This window comes from Phalacrocorax aristotelis, chromosome 3, assembly GCF_949628215.1.
Source record: "Phalacrocorax aristotelis chromosome 3, bGulAri2.1, whole genome shotgun sequence".
NCBI lineage: Eukaryota > Metazoa > Chordata > Aves > Suliformes > Phalacrocoracidae > Phalacrocorax > Phalacrocorax aristotelis.
The window spans coordinates 22750698-22771127 of NC_134278.1; the positions used below are offsets into that span (position 1 = coordinate 22750698).

Genomic DNA, 20430 nt, shown 5'->3' on the forward strand with positions numbered 1-20430 from the left:
CAAGACCTAATTAGTTCAGTGTCATACCTTCTACGAAAGTCATTATTCTTAGTAAGCGCTTACTGCACGCTGTTACAGTAGATATGATCCGGACAAAAAATAAGGCTTCAAGAAGGTCTGTTATCTCTTTTAAAAAGTTTGTGTTAAAGTAGGTTTTTACTTATTATGTAAGCTAGACTATGACCACGTTCTAGCTATTCCTCATTTTTATTACGTGAGATTGAGACTACAGCTTGAAAACTATGACAATCCCCGACGCACACATACAACTCCTCTTTTTCTCTACTCAATATAGATGCACTATCACTTTTCCCTTCATTGACTAGCAAGACAAGGATCTTTAAAGACAGCGAATGTGCAAATCCCAGGCAAGAGAGTTTTGTCTCCTCCAAAAAAACCTTCATAAATTGAAGTGTAGCAAAGGTTGTATCAGTGACTAACTGTAAAGTATACACACCTCGAGGGTCCTCCTGCACTGTGTACTGAAAAACAGATACTTTTCCAGATGATCAATATGAAGACATCAAATTGTGCTTCATCAGCATGAACATTATAAAACAAATCTGGTGATCCTGAATACCCCCCCATCCCTCAATGCATACATACTTTTGTTCAGGTGACACTCAAGCTATAATTACTTTAGTCTGTCGTGGTAAGGTATGTGAGAGGAACTTCAGGGACATGAGGTGTTAATACTGTGTACAATCATCCTCCGTTCACAGGTTGACTTTCGCAGATTGTTTTCCTGTCTCAAGTCAACACCCACACTAGAGTGCTTTCCACAAAGGCAGAACTCTTTAGCTCAAGTAACCTTCTGTGCGATAGGATATTACAAACCTTTTCCTTGGAGTGCTGCATAATTCCTGCTGCTTGACCTCAGTCTTCAGCAGGATTCTCTCCCTCAATACTACGTAAGTCACACTGGGTAGGGAGGAAAAAATGCTTATGATAATAAGCAACTTAGCAAAGAATGGACATTTGGACATTTACTCAAATGATAACCATCACACAACAATGGAAATGCTGTGCTACTTTGCTGGGTGATTGGAGTAGTTGATGAATTATTTCTGTACAAATTCACTACTGATGATAGGAGCTTGCCTCTCAAAATTATGGAACTTCCTTTATGGAGAGCTAATAAATATAGTTTACTATTACCGTCTAATTCCTTTAGCTTGTTTTAACACCTCTAGTGCCCAATCTTACTAATTTAACTAACAGAAAAATTCCTCTCATCTGCAAATATTAGTGTCCAATCCATCCCCCTCATTATCTGTACTTTATTGGAATAAACAAGGACAGTCAGTCAAGCCAGTTTTCGGCTGAAGAAGATATACTCCTTCCAAAGATTCTTCGTCTCTTTCTAAAAAAAAAAAAGTTTACTGAATATCTTTTAGACATCTAATTGTCTTATATTAGATTGTTTGCTACTGTGACGTATTTTATTGGCAACAATATCTGTAACAGAACACTGACAAAGCATTTTCTTCTGCAGATTTCACTTCAGCTTTAAAATTTTGAAGATATCGGCTGTTTTGAATGATAAATTTCCCAGCTTGCCAGGTAAAACTTCAAAGCATATAGTTCTGTTCCAAGTTGTACGACTACATAGATTCAAATAACAAGTTAATTAAAGAAAAAAAAAATCAGATACATGTTGTCCTCTGGCTCAGAAAATCCTCAAGCAGCAAACTGTTGGAGAACATCATGGGGAAGTAGAACAGTCCACTCATTTTATTCCAATACTCTTTCTGACAATACTATTGGTTACTACATACTAGTGCAGACAGCGGTACTAAATTTTTTGGATTAACCTTAATCTCTGCTACTTTATTCAGTTATCTCTAAACAGAAAAAGTCCCTTATTCTTTCATGTTCAAGAAATAGTATGTTTTCACTGCATTCCCAGATTATTGGTTTTTTTTTAAAAAAAGAAGCCTAGCCATATCACAGAAGACTGTTCCCAGTTCTTGGGGTATATACCATTTGTGCCTGGTAGCATGTTGTCACTCGAGTCAGCTCATTCCAACCTCCCTCCTGACGCTTTGCATCACCAGAAGTGCTTCACTTCATTAGAAAGTCTAGATGACAGAGGCTGTTCCCTCTTCTCAAATAATGGAAATGACTATAAAGTAAATTAAGTCTGTAGTTATGGAAATCTTTCCTAAGCATTCCTTTTTATGACTTAGTGACTCAGTACACTTGATTAGATAAATATAAGTGGGTCAGCAAGATTAAGATTTGAATGAAAATTCCTCTTCTGCCCACAGCCTGTGGCTGCTCAGCCTGTAATGACTTGTGCCAGTTATCACACTGATGGAAAGCCAGCAAGATGGATGAGCACAAGTAGTTTCTCTTTCTTCCCACCTTTTCCACATGTGGGGAATTAAGAAATCTCTGCATGGTCCTCATGACCACCAGGCTTCTTAGGAGCTCAGATGAGTACAGGGTTTCACCAGGCAGATTCCTAGGACGCTACACTTGCCTATGGCTTAGCACAGACAACAACAGGTCTGGAACCAACTCCTTATAGCAGCTCTCCTCCCAGCTCTCTCCCCTGTGGAGAGCACTCAAATTAAAGAGAACGCAAAAGGAAAAGGGTAGCTGATGGCCAGCCTTACAGTTTGTCCTTTCCAGCATACTAAGATGATAACTAGATTTTCATTAAAGCCAGACAGTCATTCGGTGGTACCCATGAGTTTGGTGGGATGGATTCCAACCCTTTTCAACTAAGCACAGTGTAGCATTTTTTGAAAGAAGGGTCTACTTAATATTTGACAAGCTACATTTCAGCCTTCCTGTTCTGGTTTTGCTGGGATAAAGTTAGTTTTCCTCACAGTAGCTAGTATGGGGCTATATTTTTAGGATTGGTGCTAGAACCAGCGTTGATAATACAGGGATGTTTTCGTTACTGCTAAGTAGTGCTTACACTAGTCAAGGACTTTTTCAGCTTCTCACGCTCTGCCGGGTACACAAGAAGCTGGGAGGGGGCACAGCCAGGACAGCTGTCCCCAACTGACCCCAGGGATATCTCACACCATATGACAGCAGGGGAAGAAGGAAGAAGGCGGGGACCTTTGGAGTGATGGTGTTTGTCTTACCTAGTAACTGTTATGCCTGTTAGAGCCCTCCTTTCCTGGAGATGGCTGAGCACCTGCCTGCCCATGGGAAGGAGCGAATTAATTCCTTGGTTTGCTTTGCTTGTGCATCCAGCTTTTGCTTTACCTGTTAAACTGCCTTTATCTCAACTCATGAGTTTCCTCCCTTTTACTCTTCTGATTCTCTCCCCCATCCCACCGTCCAGGGAGCGAGCAAATGGCTGGGAGGTGCTTAGCTGCTGACTGGGGTCAAATCACAACCCTGTTCAAGCGCAAGTATGAATAGAGGGAGGGAGAATGGAAAGAGGAATAATGACAGCAGCAAAATGAACGATGATCCATGCAGTCATCTTGCATTAAATGTCTCAAATGCTTCTACATATATTGCCCACTTAGTTAACTTTTTGTTAAGCCCTCTGCATTTTGGAAAAGCCACTGACTTTGGATTTTTATTTATTCTGTTTTTAAATTCTGTTTTGTTTTAAATTAACTTCCAATTTTATTAAAATCTACTCTACTAAGGTTAAAACACCTGTTACAGGTTATCTTGACACTTCCTTATTCAGATTCATCATCCAACTGAGAAGCTCATAACTCTAGTGTTGTTACCAGCAGTGTCGAGATTTTCAACTCCAAAAACTGCTGTTAGGGTTTACTCACAATGAAGGGCAATTTTGTGGCAATTATTTGCCCAGAATTATTTCTCAAAGCTGTCTCAAAGCACACTACTTTGGGCTTAGTGACGTCTTTCCCATAGAATAGCATTTTGCCATACTGTCTTATGATTTCTCTCATTCTAAAGGCTAGTAGTTTATTTCCACAAACACATTTGCACTACTTACACTTTCTACAGCTTTTTATTTCAATGTAGATTGCAGCTACTTCAATATAAAATTAACATTCTCTTCCACTGAATACTAGGCCTTATCATATTTTCATTTGTATTAACAGCAGGAATCCAATTTCTTTCTTAAGGGCTGAAACAAGAGTAAGATGAACTAAAAACTAATACAAAGGGTTTTTTTCCTATTTTAAACTCTGCCATAGGTCATTTTACAAAAGAAAAACCAAACCAAAACAAGGCACTGTTTTCTCTTGCTTTTCATTCTTTACAAGAGTTTTTTTGTGGCTACTAAAAATGATATGACCACTGAAGTTTGGTTTAAAACACACTTTAAAACCATTCTGTTGTCTGTTAATATTTCCAGTGGAATAAATGCAAAAGTTATCTATGAAAGTGACATAGTCAAACTTGGAATTTACAGGCCTCATTATATCAGTAAAGGTTTCAGGGAAGAGGGACCAAAAAAGGTTTGACGCTCAGAGGACTAGACCATTAAAAGAAGAAAAACAGCTTGAGAAAATCCTCAGAACTACTTCCCTCATTATTGTCTTTTCCTTCAGCTTGATGGAAACCAAAAACTTCAAAAGAAATTGAGGTCAATAAAGATATACCCATTTTACAAGGCCTGAAGTTGGGATGGAAATTCATAAAAAACAAGGAACAAGAGATCTCAAATTTATTTCACTCACCACCTCCTACACATATACTCTTAGATTTTATTTTTTTTAGACACCTAGACCTAGAAAGGCTGTATTATAGCCCATTTTACTGAAGACAAGGCTTACCATTGTAGCTCAGCCTCAGTTTCATTACATTAGGAGTGCCACACATTCTTTGTCACAGAAAACAGATTAAAAAAGTAGAAATGCTTCTTCCTCTTGTTCTCACTCATTACCTGAGGAAGAATTTCTACCTAAGAACCGTTAAAACATCTACATTCCTTTATTATGTATTAAATATTTATTAGTTATTATTTTTTGTTTAACTTAAAAGCTTCAATGTCTCATAGATGTCCTGGTATACGATTATAGGCAATATTTTGATTAGATGTCTAAGAAATCTAGCTTTATTCTCCTGTCCATACAGCTATCTTAAATGTTCAGTTGGTACTCAGCTCCATTATTTTTCCTCATGCTGCAGGTGTTATTTGTTCAACACACTTTTCAGAAGCCAAACACATCCCTGCCAATCAATTTCTTTTTAAAAGTAAATGCAACAACACTGAATCTAAAAGGCCATGTCTAAGTTGCAACTAGTTAATTACCCCCACTGATTAAGTGATTATGTCATTATTGGGTCTCATCGGAAACTAGTCCAGGAAATAAACAGATGTGCTCATCAGAAAAGTAAACTAAGTTTAAAGATCTAAACTGCCACCCCCCCCCCATTTTTTTTATTCCCTAATTGGAAATCATCAGTAGAAGTCCATTCTTTTCTGTGTACAAAAATAATGCAAACCACAGAAACACAAAAATTATGGAAAATCACTTGCCCTCAACTTAAGTTCAGTACCAAGTTCACTTTATAAGCATTTCCGTTTTAAAAATAACGTTTAGAAGATAGAGTTGGTAGGAAAGACAAGTAGCAAGTAAGCACGTGTAAGAGCAGAAAACATGAAATTTAACTCTGAATAACTATGATTTTGACAACGGCAACTTAAAGTAATAAACTCCCCAGTGCACACAGGAGCATGACAGACATCTCACACGACCTGTTTTATCACCAATACTGTAAACACAATTTCAAACAGGGAGACAAGGGGGACATTGAGAACACTAACACACAATTGCTATGCTACAGTTAGATTTACTTCAGGACTATCAGTCCTTCTCTAGCTGGAACAAGTCCATTTTATCAAGGTCTTACACAAGCCATTTTTCTGTTTTCTTTCACAAGATAATTAGTTTTCCTGCAGCTGGCTACATTTAGGTTTAGAGCTTGTTTACACTTACAGTTAAAGCTGGCATTTTCTACTCCAATTAGGCAACCACTACATACTATCAGATGAGCTAGTTGTTAAATTGCTTTCAGTTGTCAGAGGCCAGCAGAATTCTCTGACAGCTAAGCTGTTTGAAATGAAGATGCAGAAGAGCAGAAAGCAATAAGCGAATGTATGCACACAGGAGCACTGGGAAAGGAAGGAATCTGCCAAGGAGCAGGGGAAGAAAAAAAAAAAGGCAAGCATTGGTAGGGGAAACCAGAGACTAAACTACAAGGCTGTATCTGTCACAACAGAAGTTCCAGATATACAGGCAGCCCACTCAGTCTGAACAGAGACAGGTTGGTGGTTTGTTGTTTTTTTTTTCGTGTGTGTTTTGGGTTCTCGCCCCCCCCCCGCTCCCCCCCCCCCGCAGAGCTTTACATTCCCCCAAGCATATAGGTACCAGCTGGTTGGCACCATTTCTACCACAGCTACCAGAGGTTGGTGTCTTCAGTCAAATATTCTTACTTCTGGATGTATCTGTCCCATTTTCACAGTATAATGCCATTGTAATATAGTATGTAATGAGAGAATTTTGAAACCCTTGAGAGAAGAACATAAGAGTGTGTGACAACACTTTGTTGTATAATAATTATAATCTCCATTGCTCTTTAGCTTATTCATAATAACCAGCGTTTCAGAGTAATTAACTAAAAGGAAGCTGAATTGTTTAACAAGTCTCTAAAGCTATTTACAGAATCACAGGTTGGAAGGGACCTCAGGGATCATCTAGTCCAACCTTTCTAGGAAGAGCACAGCCTAGACAAGATGGCCCAGCACCCTGTCCAGACGACTCTTGAAAGTGTCCAATGCGGCCAAGTCAACCACTTCCCTGGGGAGATTATTCCAGTGGGTGACTGTCCTCACTGTGAAAAATTTTCCTCCAGTGTCCAACCAGAATGTCCCCAAGAGCAACTTGTGTCCATTCACCCTTGTCCTCTCCATAGGACTGCTTGTAAAAAGGGAGTCTCCATCTGCTGTGTAGCTACCCCTTAAGTACTGGTACATGGTGATGAGATCCCCTCTGAGCCTCCTTTTCTCAAGGCTGAACAAACCCAGATCTCCCAGCCTATCCTCATATGACAGGCTTCCCAGTCCTTTGATCATCCTGGTGGCCCTTCTCTGGACCCCTTCCAGCCTGTCCACATCCTTTTTGTATAGAGGGGACCAGAACTGGACACAGGACTCCAGGTGTGGCCTGACAAGCGCTGAGTAGAGTGGGATGATGGCTTCTTTATCTCTGCTGGTGATGCCCTCTTTGATGCAACCCAGCATCCCATTGGCCTTCTTGGCTGCAGCAGCACACTGTTCACTCATGTTGAGCTTCCTGTCCACCAGCACCCCCAGCTCCCTTTCCACAGAGCTGCTCTCCAGCCAGGTGCATCCCAGTCTGTGCTGCACTCCCGGATTATGTTTTCCCAGGTGCAGGACCTTACACTTCTCCTTGTTGAACTTCATAAGGTTCTTGCTGGCCCACTCTTCCAGCCTATCCAGATCTCCCTGCAGACCAGCTCTCCCTTCTGGAGTGTCTACTTCCCCACTCAGCTTGGTGTTATCAGCAAATTTCATCAGGCTACACTTGATGCCGTTATCCAGATCACTTACAAAGATGTTGAATAACATTGGGCCCATTATTGATCCCAGCGGGACCCTGCTTGTGACAGGTTGCCACTTGGAAAAGAGCTATTTACCACCACCCTTTGGGTGCGGCCTGTCAGCCAGTTCCCCACCCACTGCACAGACCACTTGCCTAGGCCATAACGTATTAATTTCTCCAGGAGGAGACTATGGGGGACCGTATCAAAGGCCTTGGAGAAGTCCAGGTAGACAATGTCCACCGCCCACCCTATGTCAACCAGGCAAGTCACTTTGCCATAGAAGGCCACCAGGTTTGTCAAGCACGATTTGCGTTTAGTGAAGCCATGTTGGCTTTTCCCAATCACGTGCTTCATTTGACTTGTGATGGTCCCCAGGAGGATTCGTTCTATAACTTTCCCAGGGATTGAAGTAAGGCTGATGGGCCTATAGTTACCCAGATCCCCCCTCAAGTCTTTCTTGTAGATAGGGGTAACATTTGCCTTCCTCCAGTCCTCTGGGACATCCCCTGTTCTCCACGACTTCTCGAAGATTATGGAGAGTGGCCTTGCAATGATGTCAGCCAGCTCTCTCACCACCCTCGGGTGGATGGCGTCAGGGCCCATTGATTTGTAGGGGTCAAGCTCCTGTAATAATTCATGTACTAACTCTTCCTTCACTGATGGTGGGTCGGTGTTTGGATCAACCGGCAATTTCGGTCCCAAAACCTGGGACCCGACAGTGTTGGTAAAGGCAGAGGTGAAGAAGGTTTTGAGGACCTCTGCCTTTTCAGCATCATTGGTGATTGACTCTCCTTTTCCATTTAACAGTGGGCCTATTTTTCCTTCTTTTTCTGCTTGTGGTTGACATGTTTGAAGAAACCTTTCCTGTTATTTTTTTCATGTCTACAGCCAGTTTCAATTTGAGCTGGGCTTTTGCTTTTCTAACTGCATCTCTGCATGCTCTGGCAATGCTCTTGTAGCTCTCGACGAGTAATCCTCCACTTCTCCATCTCTGGTACGCTTCCCTTTTGGATTTGAGTAGACCCAGCAGGTCATGGTTGAGCCAAGGGGGCCTCTTGTTCTGCTTACTTCCTTTTCCTTTGTAGGGGATAAATTGGCTTTGTGCTTCCAGTAGAGATTTCTTGAAGAACTCCCAGCACTCACTAGCTCCTCTGTCTTCCATGGAAGCATCCCATGGAATCCCTCCCAACTGAGCTCTGAATGAACTGAAGTTTGCTCTTCTAAAATCCAGAACCCTTGTGTTAGAGCTGACCTTCAGCACGCTCAGCAGGATCCCGAACTCCACAATGTTGTGGTCACTGCAGCCAAGGCTACCACTAACCGAGATACTACAAAGCAGGCTTTCTCGGTTTCCGAACAGCAAGTCCAGCGGTCCCTCATTCCTGATTGGCACATCTAACATTTGTATCAGGAAACAGTCCTCTAAGCATTGCAGGAACTTGGTGGATGACATACGAGCTGCTGTCTTGTTCTTCCAGCAGATATCTGGGTAGTTGAAATCACCCATAAGGACCAATGTTTACTGCACTGGGTACTGCTAGAGTTTAATTTCTCAAGCATATGCACCTTCATCAATTCAATCAACTAAAAGTCAGTGCATATATGCATATATTTTAGACAAGTTTTATCTTCTAGGTACATCTGTCACAAACTTAAGTTTTCTACAATAGAATAGCTGCAGGAAGACATGAATAAGGACACAGTCCAGGTGTCCCATTGATGATTTCTTAAACGCATTATACTGTCAGCGTTAATAACTTTAATGGAAAAAGGAGAACACCCACCCACCCACAAAGAAGTCACACAGTTGTACTGAATTTTGGCAGGAATTCCTTATATAGGATAACAGTGGTGGACTATTTCACAGTTGATAGACATTCATGCTTTTATTTAATGAATATGGAGTAAATTGCACTTTGTCTATTTATATAGCATAATATGGATTCCTTTTTTTAAAACCCCTAAAACTTAGGAGCAATAAAAGCTGAGTTTCATTACCTCCCAAATAAGTGGAGACAAAAAAATGAAATAGTCTAGGCAGAGTCTTGGACCATGTGGAGACCTCTTGCATTTCAATTTCCTTTTTCAGAATTAGGGAAAACACAAAACCCAAAAGTGGAACAGCATGCTTTATACCGGAAAACTGAATACTTATACATTTCACCTGTATACAATTGACCTTCTTCAGCAACTGTTTAATTCTTTATAAGGAAAATGCTAAACATCAGTAAATCCCAAGTCCTTTAAAAAGTGGTGGTAATTCTGACTAAGAAAAATGCCTCAGACTAAGGAGGCTATTAAGAAAGCCAATTCTACAATTAGCAAGTCTAGCCAGAAGAGACTACTGACTAGTCAGAAGTCTGCTTTGAATATATACCATAAAGGTATTAAAAATAGTGAGGTTTTATAGTATCAACAAAAGTAAAGAAATCACAGAACTGCAGACCTCAAGAGAAACATTCTCCATGAAATTAGTGCTTGTTGGAGGTAGATCCTGCCATAACAAGGGTTAGAAACAAACAAAACCAATCCTCAGAACAAAACTTAGTCAAAGACCGTATCAAAGCCAGTAGTACATACTTGGAAATGCTTTCTCAGTCTTTTGCCAGACACTTCTTTTTTTGCAGTACATGGAGTTTTTAAGCATTTATAATACTGCACTTGGAAGCATATTCGCAAACTTAGCAAAAAGAAATGAAGTCCTCTTATTTGTAGGAGCTTTCAGTTGTCCATTTGCTCTCTTTTAATACTTTGCCTGCCAAGAAAGCTCAGGTTTATTACATGTACACATAACTTTTAAATGGTTTAAGGTAATAAAGCTGGTTATCTAGACACTCTTTAATTTTATGTTGAAGCAAGAAAAAATTCTTACATCATCTGAAAATAAGAATGATAGCTCTTGCAATGGAACAATCGGGTTCCTCAAGGGGATAAATATTTAGAAAGTCTTATCTAATTGTCCTGGGGAGGGGGGAACGCTCCTATTTTGGTTACATTAATTTTCTCACTGAGTATTTTGATAGAATAGGGGGGAAAAATCTGATTTAGGGCAACTGGAATACAAAGGGATGGTACATCTTTGTATGCCCTTGAATGGAAATTTTGGCCAGTGGTTGGATCTGTTGGGTTTTAAGTCACTTAAAAAATTTAAAAATTTCTCTTTTCAAGAGATAAGATACAAGTGACTACCCTCTTTTTTGGGGGTTCTGAAGAAGCACGGCACCTGCATGCCACATTTTCTCTATCCCTAACAGAACTACCACCATCCTAAATAAAATCCAAATACCATTCAGAAGCTTACTCCGTACTCACAAAGGAGAGCGTCCCTCAGAATTTTCCTTCAGTCTCCAGTTGTTCTGGATCTTATTGTAAGCTTCAGTTCCAGAAATATGTCCTATGTCCATAAAGCTCCTTTACAGGACAGCCCTTTCTGATACTAAATTATTGACTTCCAAAATCCAATAAGAACCAATCATTAACATGGGTCCTGGTCCATATTAAGTATATTAAGATATTAAGTATATAGATATATAGCATATAGCATTCCAACTTCAACTTGATCTCAAAAGAGGCATATACATGCAAATATTTACAGGATATAAAAGCATACCAATAAAATCTAAAAATTATAAGTCCTTATTATGCTCCAAGATGCAGACATTTAAGGCAATGCTGCGAACTGCATCCTAGTAAGTATAAAAATCCAGGGGGAGTTAGCTTGAATGTATGTAATGGTATTTTTACAATTTGAAAACAACTGCTAAAGGTAAGTAAAACATTGTGACGCGTTTTTTAGTAAAACTTGTTATTTAAGGCAGAACCGTTTCTGTACTACCTTAGTATTTGCTTGCTTCCAACAGAAGACAAGCACAGTTAGTTTGCTGTTAATTTCATAAACAGCCTTGTTGCTTTGCTGTGAAAATCCTAGATACAGAACTGTTCTTTTTGCTCCATGTTCCCTTTCCCATGAGCTGTACTAGGATTCTGGATCAGAAGATTTTGTTTCATTAACTTGAAGAACACTGTATTAGGAAATGGGTATAAACAAACAGAGGAGTTATATATCACAAGGTCTTTCCCACTTCAGTGGGAGTTTGGGCAGGCCCGAATTTATAAGGAATGGTATAGATCCACTACAAATAAAGGTGTTTTTAGCTTAACCAATTACTCCATAGTCAGGTTTATTTAGCCTGTCTTTATCATAGAGCCAACAAACAGCCTGTTACCTATTTCAAAAGGACAATTAGTTCCCAATGCTATCATATATCATTTTGTAGAATAAGCTTAATCAGCTTTATCAACCTTTTGAAAATGTGCCTCTCATTATTGACTACACAAAAGAAGTACTAGAAGTACTGATGTAGAAAACCAAAATGGGTATCAAACAAATGGAACGGCAACAAGTTGAGATTTCCAGTCAATCTTCTGTCACAGTAACAGGATGCAATACAAGACAACAGCCACACAGTCCTTCAAAAGCAAATTCTACCACAGACACATGTATGAAAGCCCCATGGCCAACCTGCTACTAGCCATCCTTGTAACAGATTGGGTCAGGGCCTTTTTTAAAAAACACAAACAAACCAGAAACCAATAAACCACAAACAAAAACCACCCCAGTAACACAGATTTCTAGAGTCATGGATGTTGGAAAGGACTTTTGGAGGTCATCAGCCCAAACACCATTAAAATTTGACCCAATTAGATCAAGTTTTCTAGTACACTGTCCAGTTTTCAGCTCCTCTAAGGATGGAGATACCGAAACTCTCTCTGGCAGCCCGTTCCCAATGGCTGATCATCCCCAAGGTGGAATTCCCTCCCTCATCTAGTTGGAATTACTCTTGCCACAACTTGTTTGTTGCCCCTTCTCCTGTTGCTGAGCACCTCCCAAAAGTGCATGGCTCAGTCTTCTTTATACTCCTCCTTCCCATTTGGTAGTTGAAGTAATGGGATTTCCTCTCAACCTTCTTTTCTTATGACTGAACAAACTCATTTCGCTCAGTCTCTCCTCATACATTATGTCAACTGGCTCTCTTGCCATTATGGTGCCCTCCATGAGACTCACTCCACTTTGTCACTACCTTTCTTTTACTGAGGAGCCCACCAGTCACAGTACTTCCTTTATGGACTTGCAAATGCAGCTCTGGTGTGGTCTCACAAAAAGAACGACCACTTCCTTCAAATTGCTGGCTACATTGCCAATACAGCACAACATGTCATCAGCCGCCTTTGTGGCAAGGACGCAATGCTGACTCATGTTCAACTGGGCATCCACAAGAACCCCAGGTCCTTTCCTGTGGAACTGCTTCCAGCCAGGTTACTCCCAGCCTGTATTGATGATTATTCCATGTCAGACACAGGACTCTGCTCTCCAGTATTAATCCACAAGGTACACCACTGGCACATGGCCATCTATTGAACTTTGTACTGCTGGTCACCATCTTTTGACCCTGGCAGTCTATCTGACCATTCACCTACCCAGTTGATATCTCACTGTCTTGGCTATAAGAATACTATGGGAGACTATATTGAAGGCCCTGCTAAAAAAATTAAAGAACATGCACTGTGCCCTCCCTATCTACAAGCCAGTCATGTTGTCATAGAAGGCAACTGGGTTGTACAATCTGCCTTTGGTAAATCAACACTTACTATTCTGAATTTTCTTGTTGTCCTTCACACGCTTGGACAGAGCTTCCAGAAGGATTTACTCTGTAACATGCTCAGTTTTCCAGACCCTCCCTGTCCTTCTTGAAAATGGATATGTTTGCCTTTTCCAGTCACCGATGAACCTCTCAATTGCGATGACTTCTCCAAAAGGATAGAAGCCAGCGTCACAATAACATCAGCCAGCACACCTGGACGCACACCATCTTGTCCCACTGACAAGCCATTGTGCAACTGGCTTAACTACTCCCCAGTTATCATCATCTACCATGGGTAATGCTTCACTCCCATAGACTTTACCATTAGGCTCAGAGGCCTGGGATGCCTGAGAACAAATCTTACCAGTAAGAACAGCCAAAAAAGGCACTGAGCACCTCAGCCTCTTCCTTGTCTTCTATCGCCAGTTGCTTGCCCATTGAGCAGTGGGCCCAAATTTTCTTTAGCCTTCCAGTTGTTGCCCCCACCCTTCTTGTTTCTTCCCACATCCCTCATGAATTTGAACTCCAGCTGAGCTTTGGCCTTCCTAACCCCATCCTAGCATACTCAGGCAACATCTCTATATTTCTCTCAGGTAGCTAATACCTGCTTTACCTCCTCTGTATTTTCTTTTTGTGTTGTAAAGGCCCAGACCTCCCTCTTAGGAGCTTAGCTGCTTGCACTTACGGGCAGCTCTCTGATATCACACACCTTTTGATCCAGATTGTTGGGAAGAAATTGCTGCTATGAAAGACCTGTAAGAAGCCACCTCTGCAGGGGCTCCCCTCACATCACTCAGGAGCTGCTTTTAAGGTGAGGCTTTTAAGCAACTCTCAGCCTGAGCTTGACTGCAGCCATGCCTGTGCCTGGGCACATACCCAGCTGATGCACACCCTGACTCACAGACTTTAGACAGCGGCTTGACCTCAGGCCTACCTACTCACTACTGACTTGCCTGGTATCACCAGGCTGTTGGCTGAACCTGGCTACTGTTACCAGACATGTTCTGCTCTCCTTGTTCAGGTACTATGGGACTGCTTCCACAGTGATAACACAGCCCCTGTGCCTGCCTTGCTCCAGCTAGCCTTCCCTCACCTTCCCCTTGCTCCTCCCTGACATATCTGAGCTCAGTCAGGCATCCTGCCACACTCGCTCAGTTTTCTGCACATCAAAACATTCTTGTGCTTTGGGAAGGTTATTCCTGAAGATCAGCCAGCTCTCCAGAGCTCCTTTGCAATTCAGACCAGCCTTCCATTCAATCCTACCAAGCAGATCCATGAACAAGACAAACATCTGTTCTTCAGTAGGACAGGGTTCTAATCCCACTACTCATTTTGCTCACTTCTTTCAGGACTTTAGTCTCCTGTCCCAGACCACATCCACTATCGGTTCTTCCTCGTTTGTGAGTAGCAGGTCTAACTGAGTACCTCCCCTAGAGAAAGCTTTTTAATACTCTCAGGAAACATGCCTTTTTATTGCAAGTTGTCATGGTTTTAGCTGGGATAGAGTTAATTTTCTTCACTGCAGCTGGCATAGTGCTGTGCTTTGGACTTAGTATGAAAACAATATTGATAACACACCAATTTTTTGGTTGTTGCTGGGTAGTACTTGTATTAGTCAAGGACTTTTCTAGCTTCCCATGCTCTGCCAGGTGCACAAGAAGCTGGGAGGGGAGGGGGCACAGCTAAGAGAGCTGATTCAAAATGGCCAAAGGAATATTCCATATCATGTAACATAATGCCCAGTATGTTACCCGGGAGGAGCTGGCTGGGGGAGGGAGGCAGCAATCGCGGCTTGGGGACGGGCAGTGTCAGTCGGTGGCTGGTGAGCCGTTGTATCGTTTGTGTTTCTGTTTTTTTCTTTTTTTCCCCTTTTCCTTTTTATCATATCATTATCATAATAATAATAATAATTATAATTATTTTATTTTAATTATTAAACTGTTCTTATCTCAATCCACAAGTTTGTTTTTTTGGTTTCTTTTTTGTGCTTTTGCTCTTCTGATCCTCTCCCCCATCCCACGGGGGTGGAGGGAGTGAGTGAGCGGCTGCATGGTGTTTAGTTGCCGACTGAGGCTGAACCATGACACAAGTCAGTTTAACAACCTCTTTCAGTTATGGCAAAATTTGGTTTTAGATGAGCTACAACACAAAGCAATTCACACATCTTCTGTACTTGTGCCTAGAGCCTTTCACCTACAAGTAATACCACAGCTACCTCATTTTGCAACTCCTTCATCTTTTGGCATAGCATCCACATTCTACAACCCGTTTGAAAAAGGTCTTTTACTTACGTCTCAAAATACTCACGTGCCACTTGCATAAACACACACAAAAGAATGCTCTTTAGCAGGGTACTAACGTAGCGCCTGAATTGTTATTTGCCTTCTGTTGGGTCTACCTTCCCCATGGGCTTTCTGTTGCAACGTGAGGGCAGGAGAAAGTCCTGGATCATGTATTCCCACCAATCTTTGGGTGTACCTCTAATAACTCAGCAGAGTTGTACCAGTATAAGTAATTTTCTCACTCTTCAACAGACGTTACATCAAAGACAATTATAGCTTACACTGAAGTTTCGTATTAGCTACCACTAAACACATTGTTCACGCATATACACCAGGGCTATTTTTTGGCTTTCACAGGACTTACGCACTGACCTCAAGTCTTCTTGGTATTCAGTACCACTAGCACTTGTATTCAAATTTGTCTGTTGGTATCGATAGATGAAAAAAAGTAGATACTACACTGCTCTCAAGTAAAATAACTATACTTAAAAGCATATCATCAGAAAAAGGACTTTATAGTCTCACCTTGAAATGATTTGCAGGGTGTATCCACTGATGTGCTAGCATCTGCTGATGAAGTCTGAACATTATCCAAACTCTCTTCTTCAGATTTTGAGCCCAGATTTCTGAGAACTGCCTCCTCTTCTCTACTCGAAGTATGCACAAGTGAAGACGATGAAGTTTCAGCATAGAGTCGTTTCAGTACTTTCCCTATGAACACTGTGGGGTAAGAAAACTTTTTTAAACAGAAAGAAATGCAGTGTTTTAAAGGTATTGTGTTTTTACATCTTAAAATAACTAATTGGTACACGGCAGTTTCCCTCATATTCCATGCTAGTCTGTCTTCAGGAGTCCCTACCTCTCACAGGTAGAGCTGAAAATAATATATTGAAGTCCTAAACTTGAGTCAGAAAAGCAGCTTTAAAACCCCAGAATTCACTAGCAAGGTTACATTTAAAGTCTTCTGTTTGGCTCTGTTTTGGCAATAGATTAATACAGTAAATTTACAGACTAAACACACTAATTTTTAAAATTTCTTTTAAAACAAGTACCTTCCTACACAAGTGTTATAAGGCTGCTCAAAATGCAGGTCTCCTCTGGCACAGAGGCATTGCAGTTGAATCACTCATTAAAATCAGTAAGCTACAACTATTTAATCACATAGAAAAACTAGAAGTAGACAGGAGCAGAAACACATGGTAACCCAATTATTTCTACAGAATTAGCAGTATTCTTGTACGCCTCTTCCTCTTATGGATGCCTTTCTGACGACACTGGCAATCTGCTACTAGTTACTCAAATGCAAGCATCATTTGATTAAAGAAAAGAAATATATGCAAATAATCGACTCCACGAAACTATCATCTTTATATGGATGCATGCATATTGCAATCACTTGAAATTACGTATTATATAAAAACATAAAGTAATACTAATAAATTTTTTATCTATTTAAAAACAACACCCTCAGTTTCATGAATTCTACATGGTCAAGCAGATATTGCGGGATATGGGGAAGATGGAAGACAGAGTCTTGGAAAAAAAGAAAAGGTTATCTAAGCTCCAATTTTAAATTTAATATACAGTGTATGGACACTATACAAGCAACCTGGCACAGAAATATTTCTGCCAAGAGCAAAGGACTTATGTTGATATAAGAGGAATGGCTCCTACTGCAGCTCTATGAGGGAGAATGTCTTATTAAGACATATTTTTTTGAGCTCTTATAGTTTACACATGATCACTTACTCTTTGCTTGTGCCCAATCTCTTGAATAATCAGTGACCTTATGAAAGGTCTATGACAAGAAGTAAGCCTGAGGAGATACTTGTGCAGAAAGCTTTGCTTATGAAGTCCAATTTTTTGTTTTTCTACACTTATTCATCATTCAGTGACATGAGAAAACCTGTGACAAGCTGCCAGCAATGTTCCCATTAAGTAAGCACAATCCATTTTGCAAGTTAGGGGTTAAGACTACTGTTCCCAGAAAGACAGACATCAACAAGTGACTGGGTATTTTCTTTTCATGAGGTTCCCTTGCCAGGATATTCTACAGCTAGAAAGGCAAAATCCATAATTACTCTCCTTAGAGGACAGCTAGAGAAAGTAGACCGAAATAAGCAGTGTAGTAAGACAAAGTTAACTGCCCTTTGCAGATCTCTGACTTGAAAGCATGTTATCCAAGAGGTTTATTCTGGATCCTGTCCCTGAGTACTGCTACTAACACTGCAGCATTTTAATGAACTCCAGTAGAGCCATTACTAAATGTCATGGTTTAACCCCAACAGGCAGCTCAGCCCTGCACAGCCACTCACTCCCTCCCTCCTCCAGTGGAACGGTGGAGAGAATTGGAAGGGTAAAAGTGAGATTACTCCTGGGTTGAGATAAAGACAGTTTAGTAGGTAAAGCAAAAACCACATGTGCAAGCAAAGCAAAACAAGGAATTCATTCACTCCTTCCCATCAGTAGGCAGGTGTTCAGCCATCTCCAGGAAAGCAGGGCTTCAGCATACATAACAGCTACTTGGGAAGACAAACGCTATCACTCTGAACATCCCCGCTTTATATGCTGAGCATGACGTCATATGGTGTGGGATATCCCTGGGGTCAGTTGGGGTCAGCTGTCCTGACAGTGTCTCCTCCCAGCTCCTTGTGCACCCCCAGCCTGCTCACTGGTGGGGTGGGATGAGAGGCTGAAAGGGCCTTGACTCTGTGTAAGCCCTGCTCAGCAGTAACGAAAACATCCCTGCATTATCAACACTGTTTTCAGCACAAATCCAAAAAACATAGCACCACAGGAGCTGTTATGAAGAAAAATAACTTTAGCACTGCCAAAAACAGTACACAAAACGTTCAAGCACTTCTTGAGGAAGCTACTCTTCCAAAGCAAGTGGTCACTGAGAAACAAATGAATCTATATATGGAAATACATTTTCTCCAAATCTGCTGAGGAGAGCCAGCATCCTCATACATACAGTTGATTTTATGCTCCCCATGTTGAAATCGGAGTTCTTTAGTCATCTGTTCCATTATCCCCACAAAAAAAAAAAAAATTGACGACTTTGCTCTTTTTCTTTCCTTTTTAAAATACAGGCACTATACTCACACGCACATTAACACTGCTTCAGAAAGCAATAAGAGACCAGTCTTGATACATTCATTCCTTCTCATTCACATGGGACTCTCCCCATGTGCAATACCTATGCTTGAGAAAGCAAGCTGAAACAACGCCTGCCTTGGGAGGGTGTGAATACTGAGGAAAGTATTCTTTTACACAAATCTCTCAAGCTTAGAAATATCTAGATCACTAGCAGTGATAGATTTACTTCAGCAAAGATGTGGTTTCACTGCCAATGCCACAGCAGTATCCAATCTTACAGGCTGGAGTTTTCAGCAGACACAGGAAGAAGCAGCTGGGTGCAGAGTGGGGGAGGTCTTTATTTGCCTGCAAAGCTTTCACACCTGTGTCAGCACACCTCAGCACTGCAAAGTCATCTCCTAAGAGGACTAGTAATTCCCGATAACCACAACAGAATGGAAGTGAGCAGCGGTGACACCAAAGCATGACTAGGTCCCTGTTTGGAACCTAATGTATTTCAAGCCTTCTGAAGACAGTAGGAAGCAGCGTATCCCACCAGTACACCTTCCTTGGGAGAGTGAAGAAGGTGGTATTGTAGAAAGCGGCTGAAAATACAGTCTGAACTATTTGGAAACCTAAGTATGTGCTAGCCTGGAAGAAAAAAAATAAAGAAAAAATCTGCCTGTGGCCCATAACTTTTTGAACAAGTTTGTCCTGCATATCAACGAACAAGGAGATTAGGCTCTGAGGAATAGCCATCCTGCCGTACTCAGCAGCTTTACATGCTCCAAAGTAGTATTCTGCTTTGCAGTTAAAAGTGTCTGAGCTGAGCCACCAAAACGTGTTTCAGATGACAGAGGATGCTCTTTCCTCAGGGTTTTATTGCTGCAATTACTTAAAAAAAAGATATTCTCTGATATCCATGAGCATTGGCTTAACCACAGGAGGTGGGTCTTGCCTGATGCTGGAGAGCAGCTTTTCTCCCCTATTCAAAACCCTCCTTGACCTGATGTCTTTGGCACTACGCTGCATCAGAGATCAGTCTGTCTGGTAAGAACTGCTCAAACCCTTAAAAATAACTACCTCTTTAACAGGAGATTAGCCACAAAGAAAATTCAAAGAAAAATATCCACTTCCAGAGACAGATCTAACCTATCAGAGTTCCAAAATGGAATAAGACTTACTCTCACCATACCCATAGCACAGCCAAGTACATATGGTTATTTGTTGCTGCTGTTTTCCAGTCAACGTAACTGATGGAGGATCTGTACAGATTCGTGTGGTCTTTCAATAGACCGATCTGGGAACACTTTTTGCAGCAGACTGATGTCTCTAAACAAGCAAATACAATTTTGAGACATGTTTTTAAGAAGACCTCAAGACAAGACAAGAGACACCACAGAAAGATAAGGGATGCACTGTTTGGAGTCAGAACAAATGAAAATTGCCACCTTTACATACAGCATTCATGCACAGGGTACAAAGAAGTTAATTTAATTTATTCTACTGGGTATTATTTGAGGACATTCTTGAAAACTGTATTCACATATTACAAAACCTGGTGTTCCAGTCTGGAAGAAAAAGAATAGTTTGAGAGGAATTATCTCTGGAACTGAGCCTGTAATCGAACAGGAAAGAAATGTGAACTGCAATAAGAAGCCAATTACAAGGAAGAAAAGGGAAGCCTTGTTGCACAGACTGCTGCAAATATATCTCTCCTCTTAGAACAAAGCAGTCTCTGGAACTAACAGATGAGAAACTGAAAGTGAGAGAGGAAAGCAGATAAGCTAAGAGGTTTAGGGGCCAGGAATGGAAGTGATGTGGACACAGCTGAAAGCAACAAACACTGCATTAGCACTGCATTACATGACATGGCAGATATGTAATATCTGTCCTTACTTCCCTAC

General features: G+C 41.0%; 1 protein-coding gene across 2 annotated transcripts in view; it reads right to left on the reverse strand.

Annotated features, from left to right (window-relative positions):
• The window catches only part of ERICH1 (glutamate rich 1), an 86849-nt gene that overhangs the window by 53380 nt on the left and 13039 nt on the right, over positions 1 to 20430 (reverse strand). For both annotated transcript variants that reach the window (XR_012659514.1, XM_075086915.1), the window contains exon 2: positions 15971 to 16165. Coding sequence is in view for 1 of the 2 variants with exons in the window: in XM_075086915.1 (XP_074943016.1) it covers positions 15971 to 16165 (195 nt within the window). In the remaining variant the exon portion in view is untranslated. The remainder of the gene's footprint in view (positions 1 to 15970; positions 16166 to 20430) is intronic.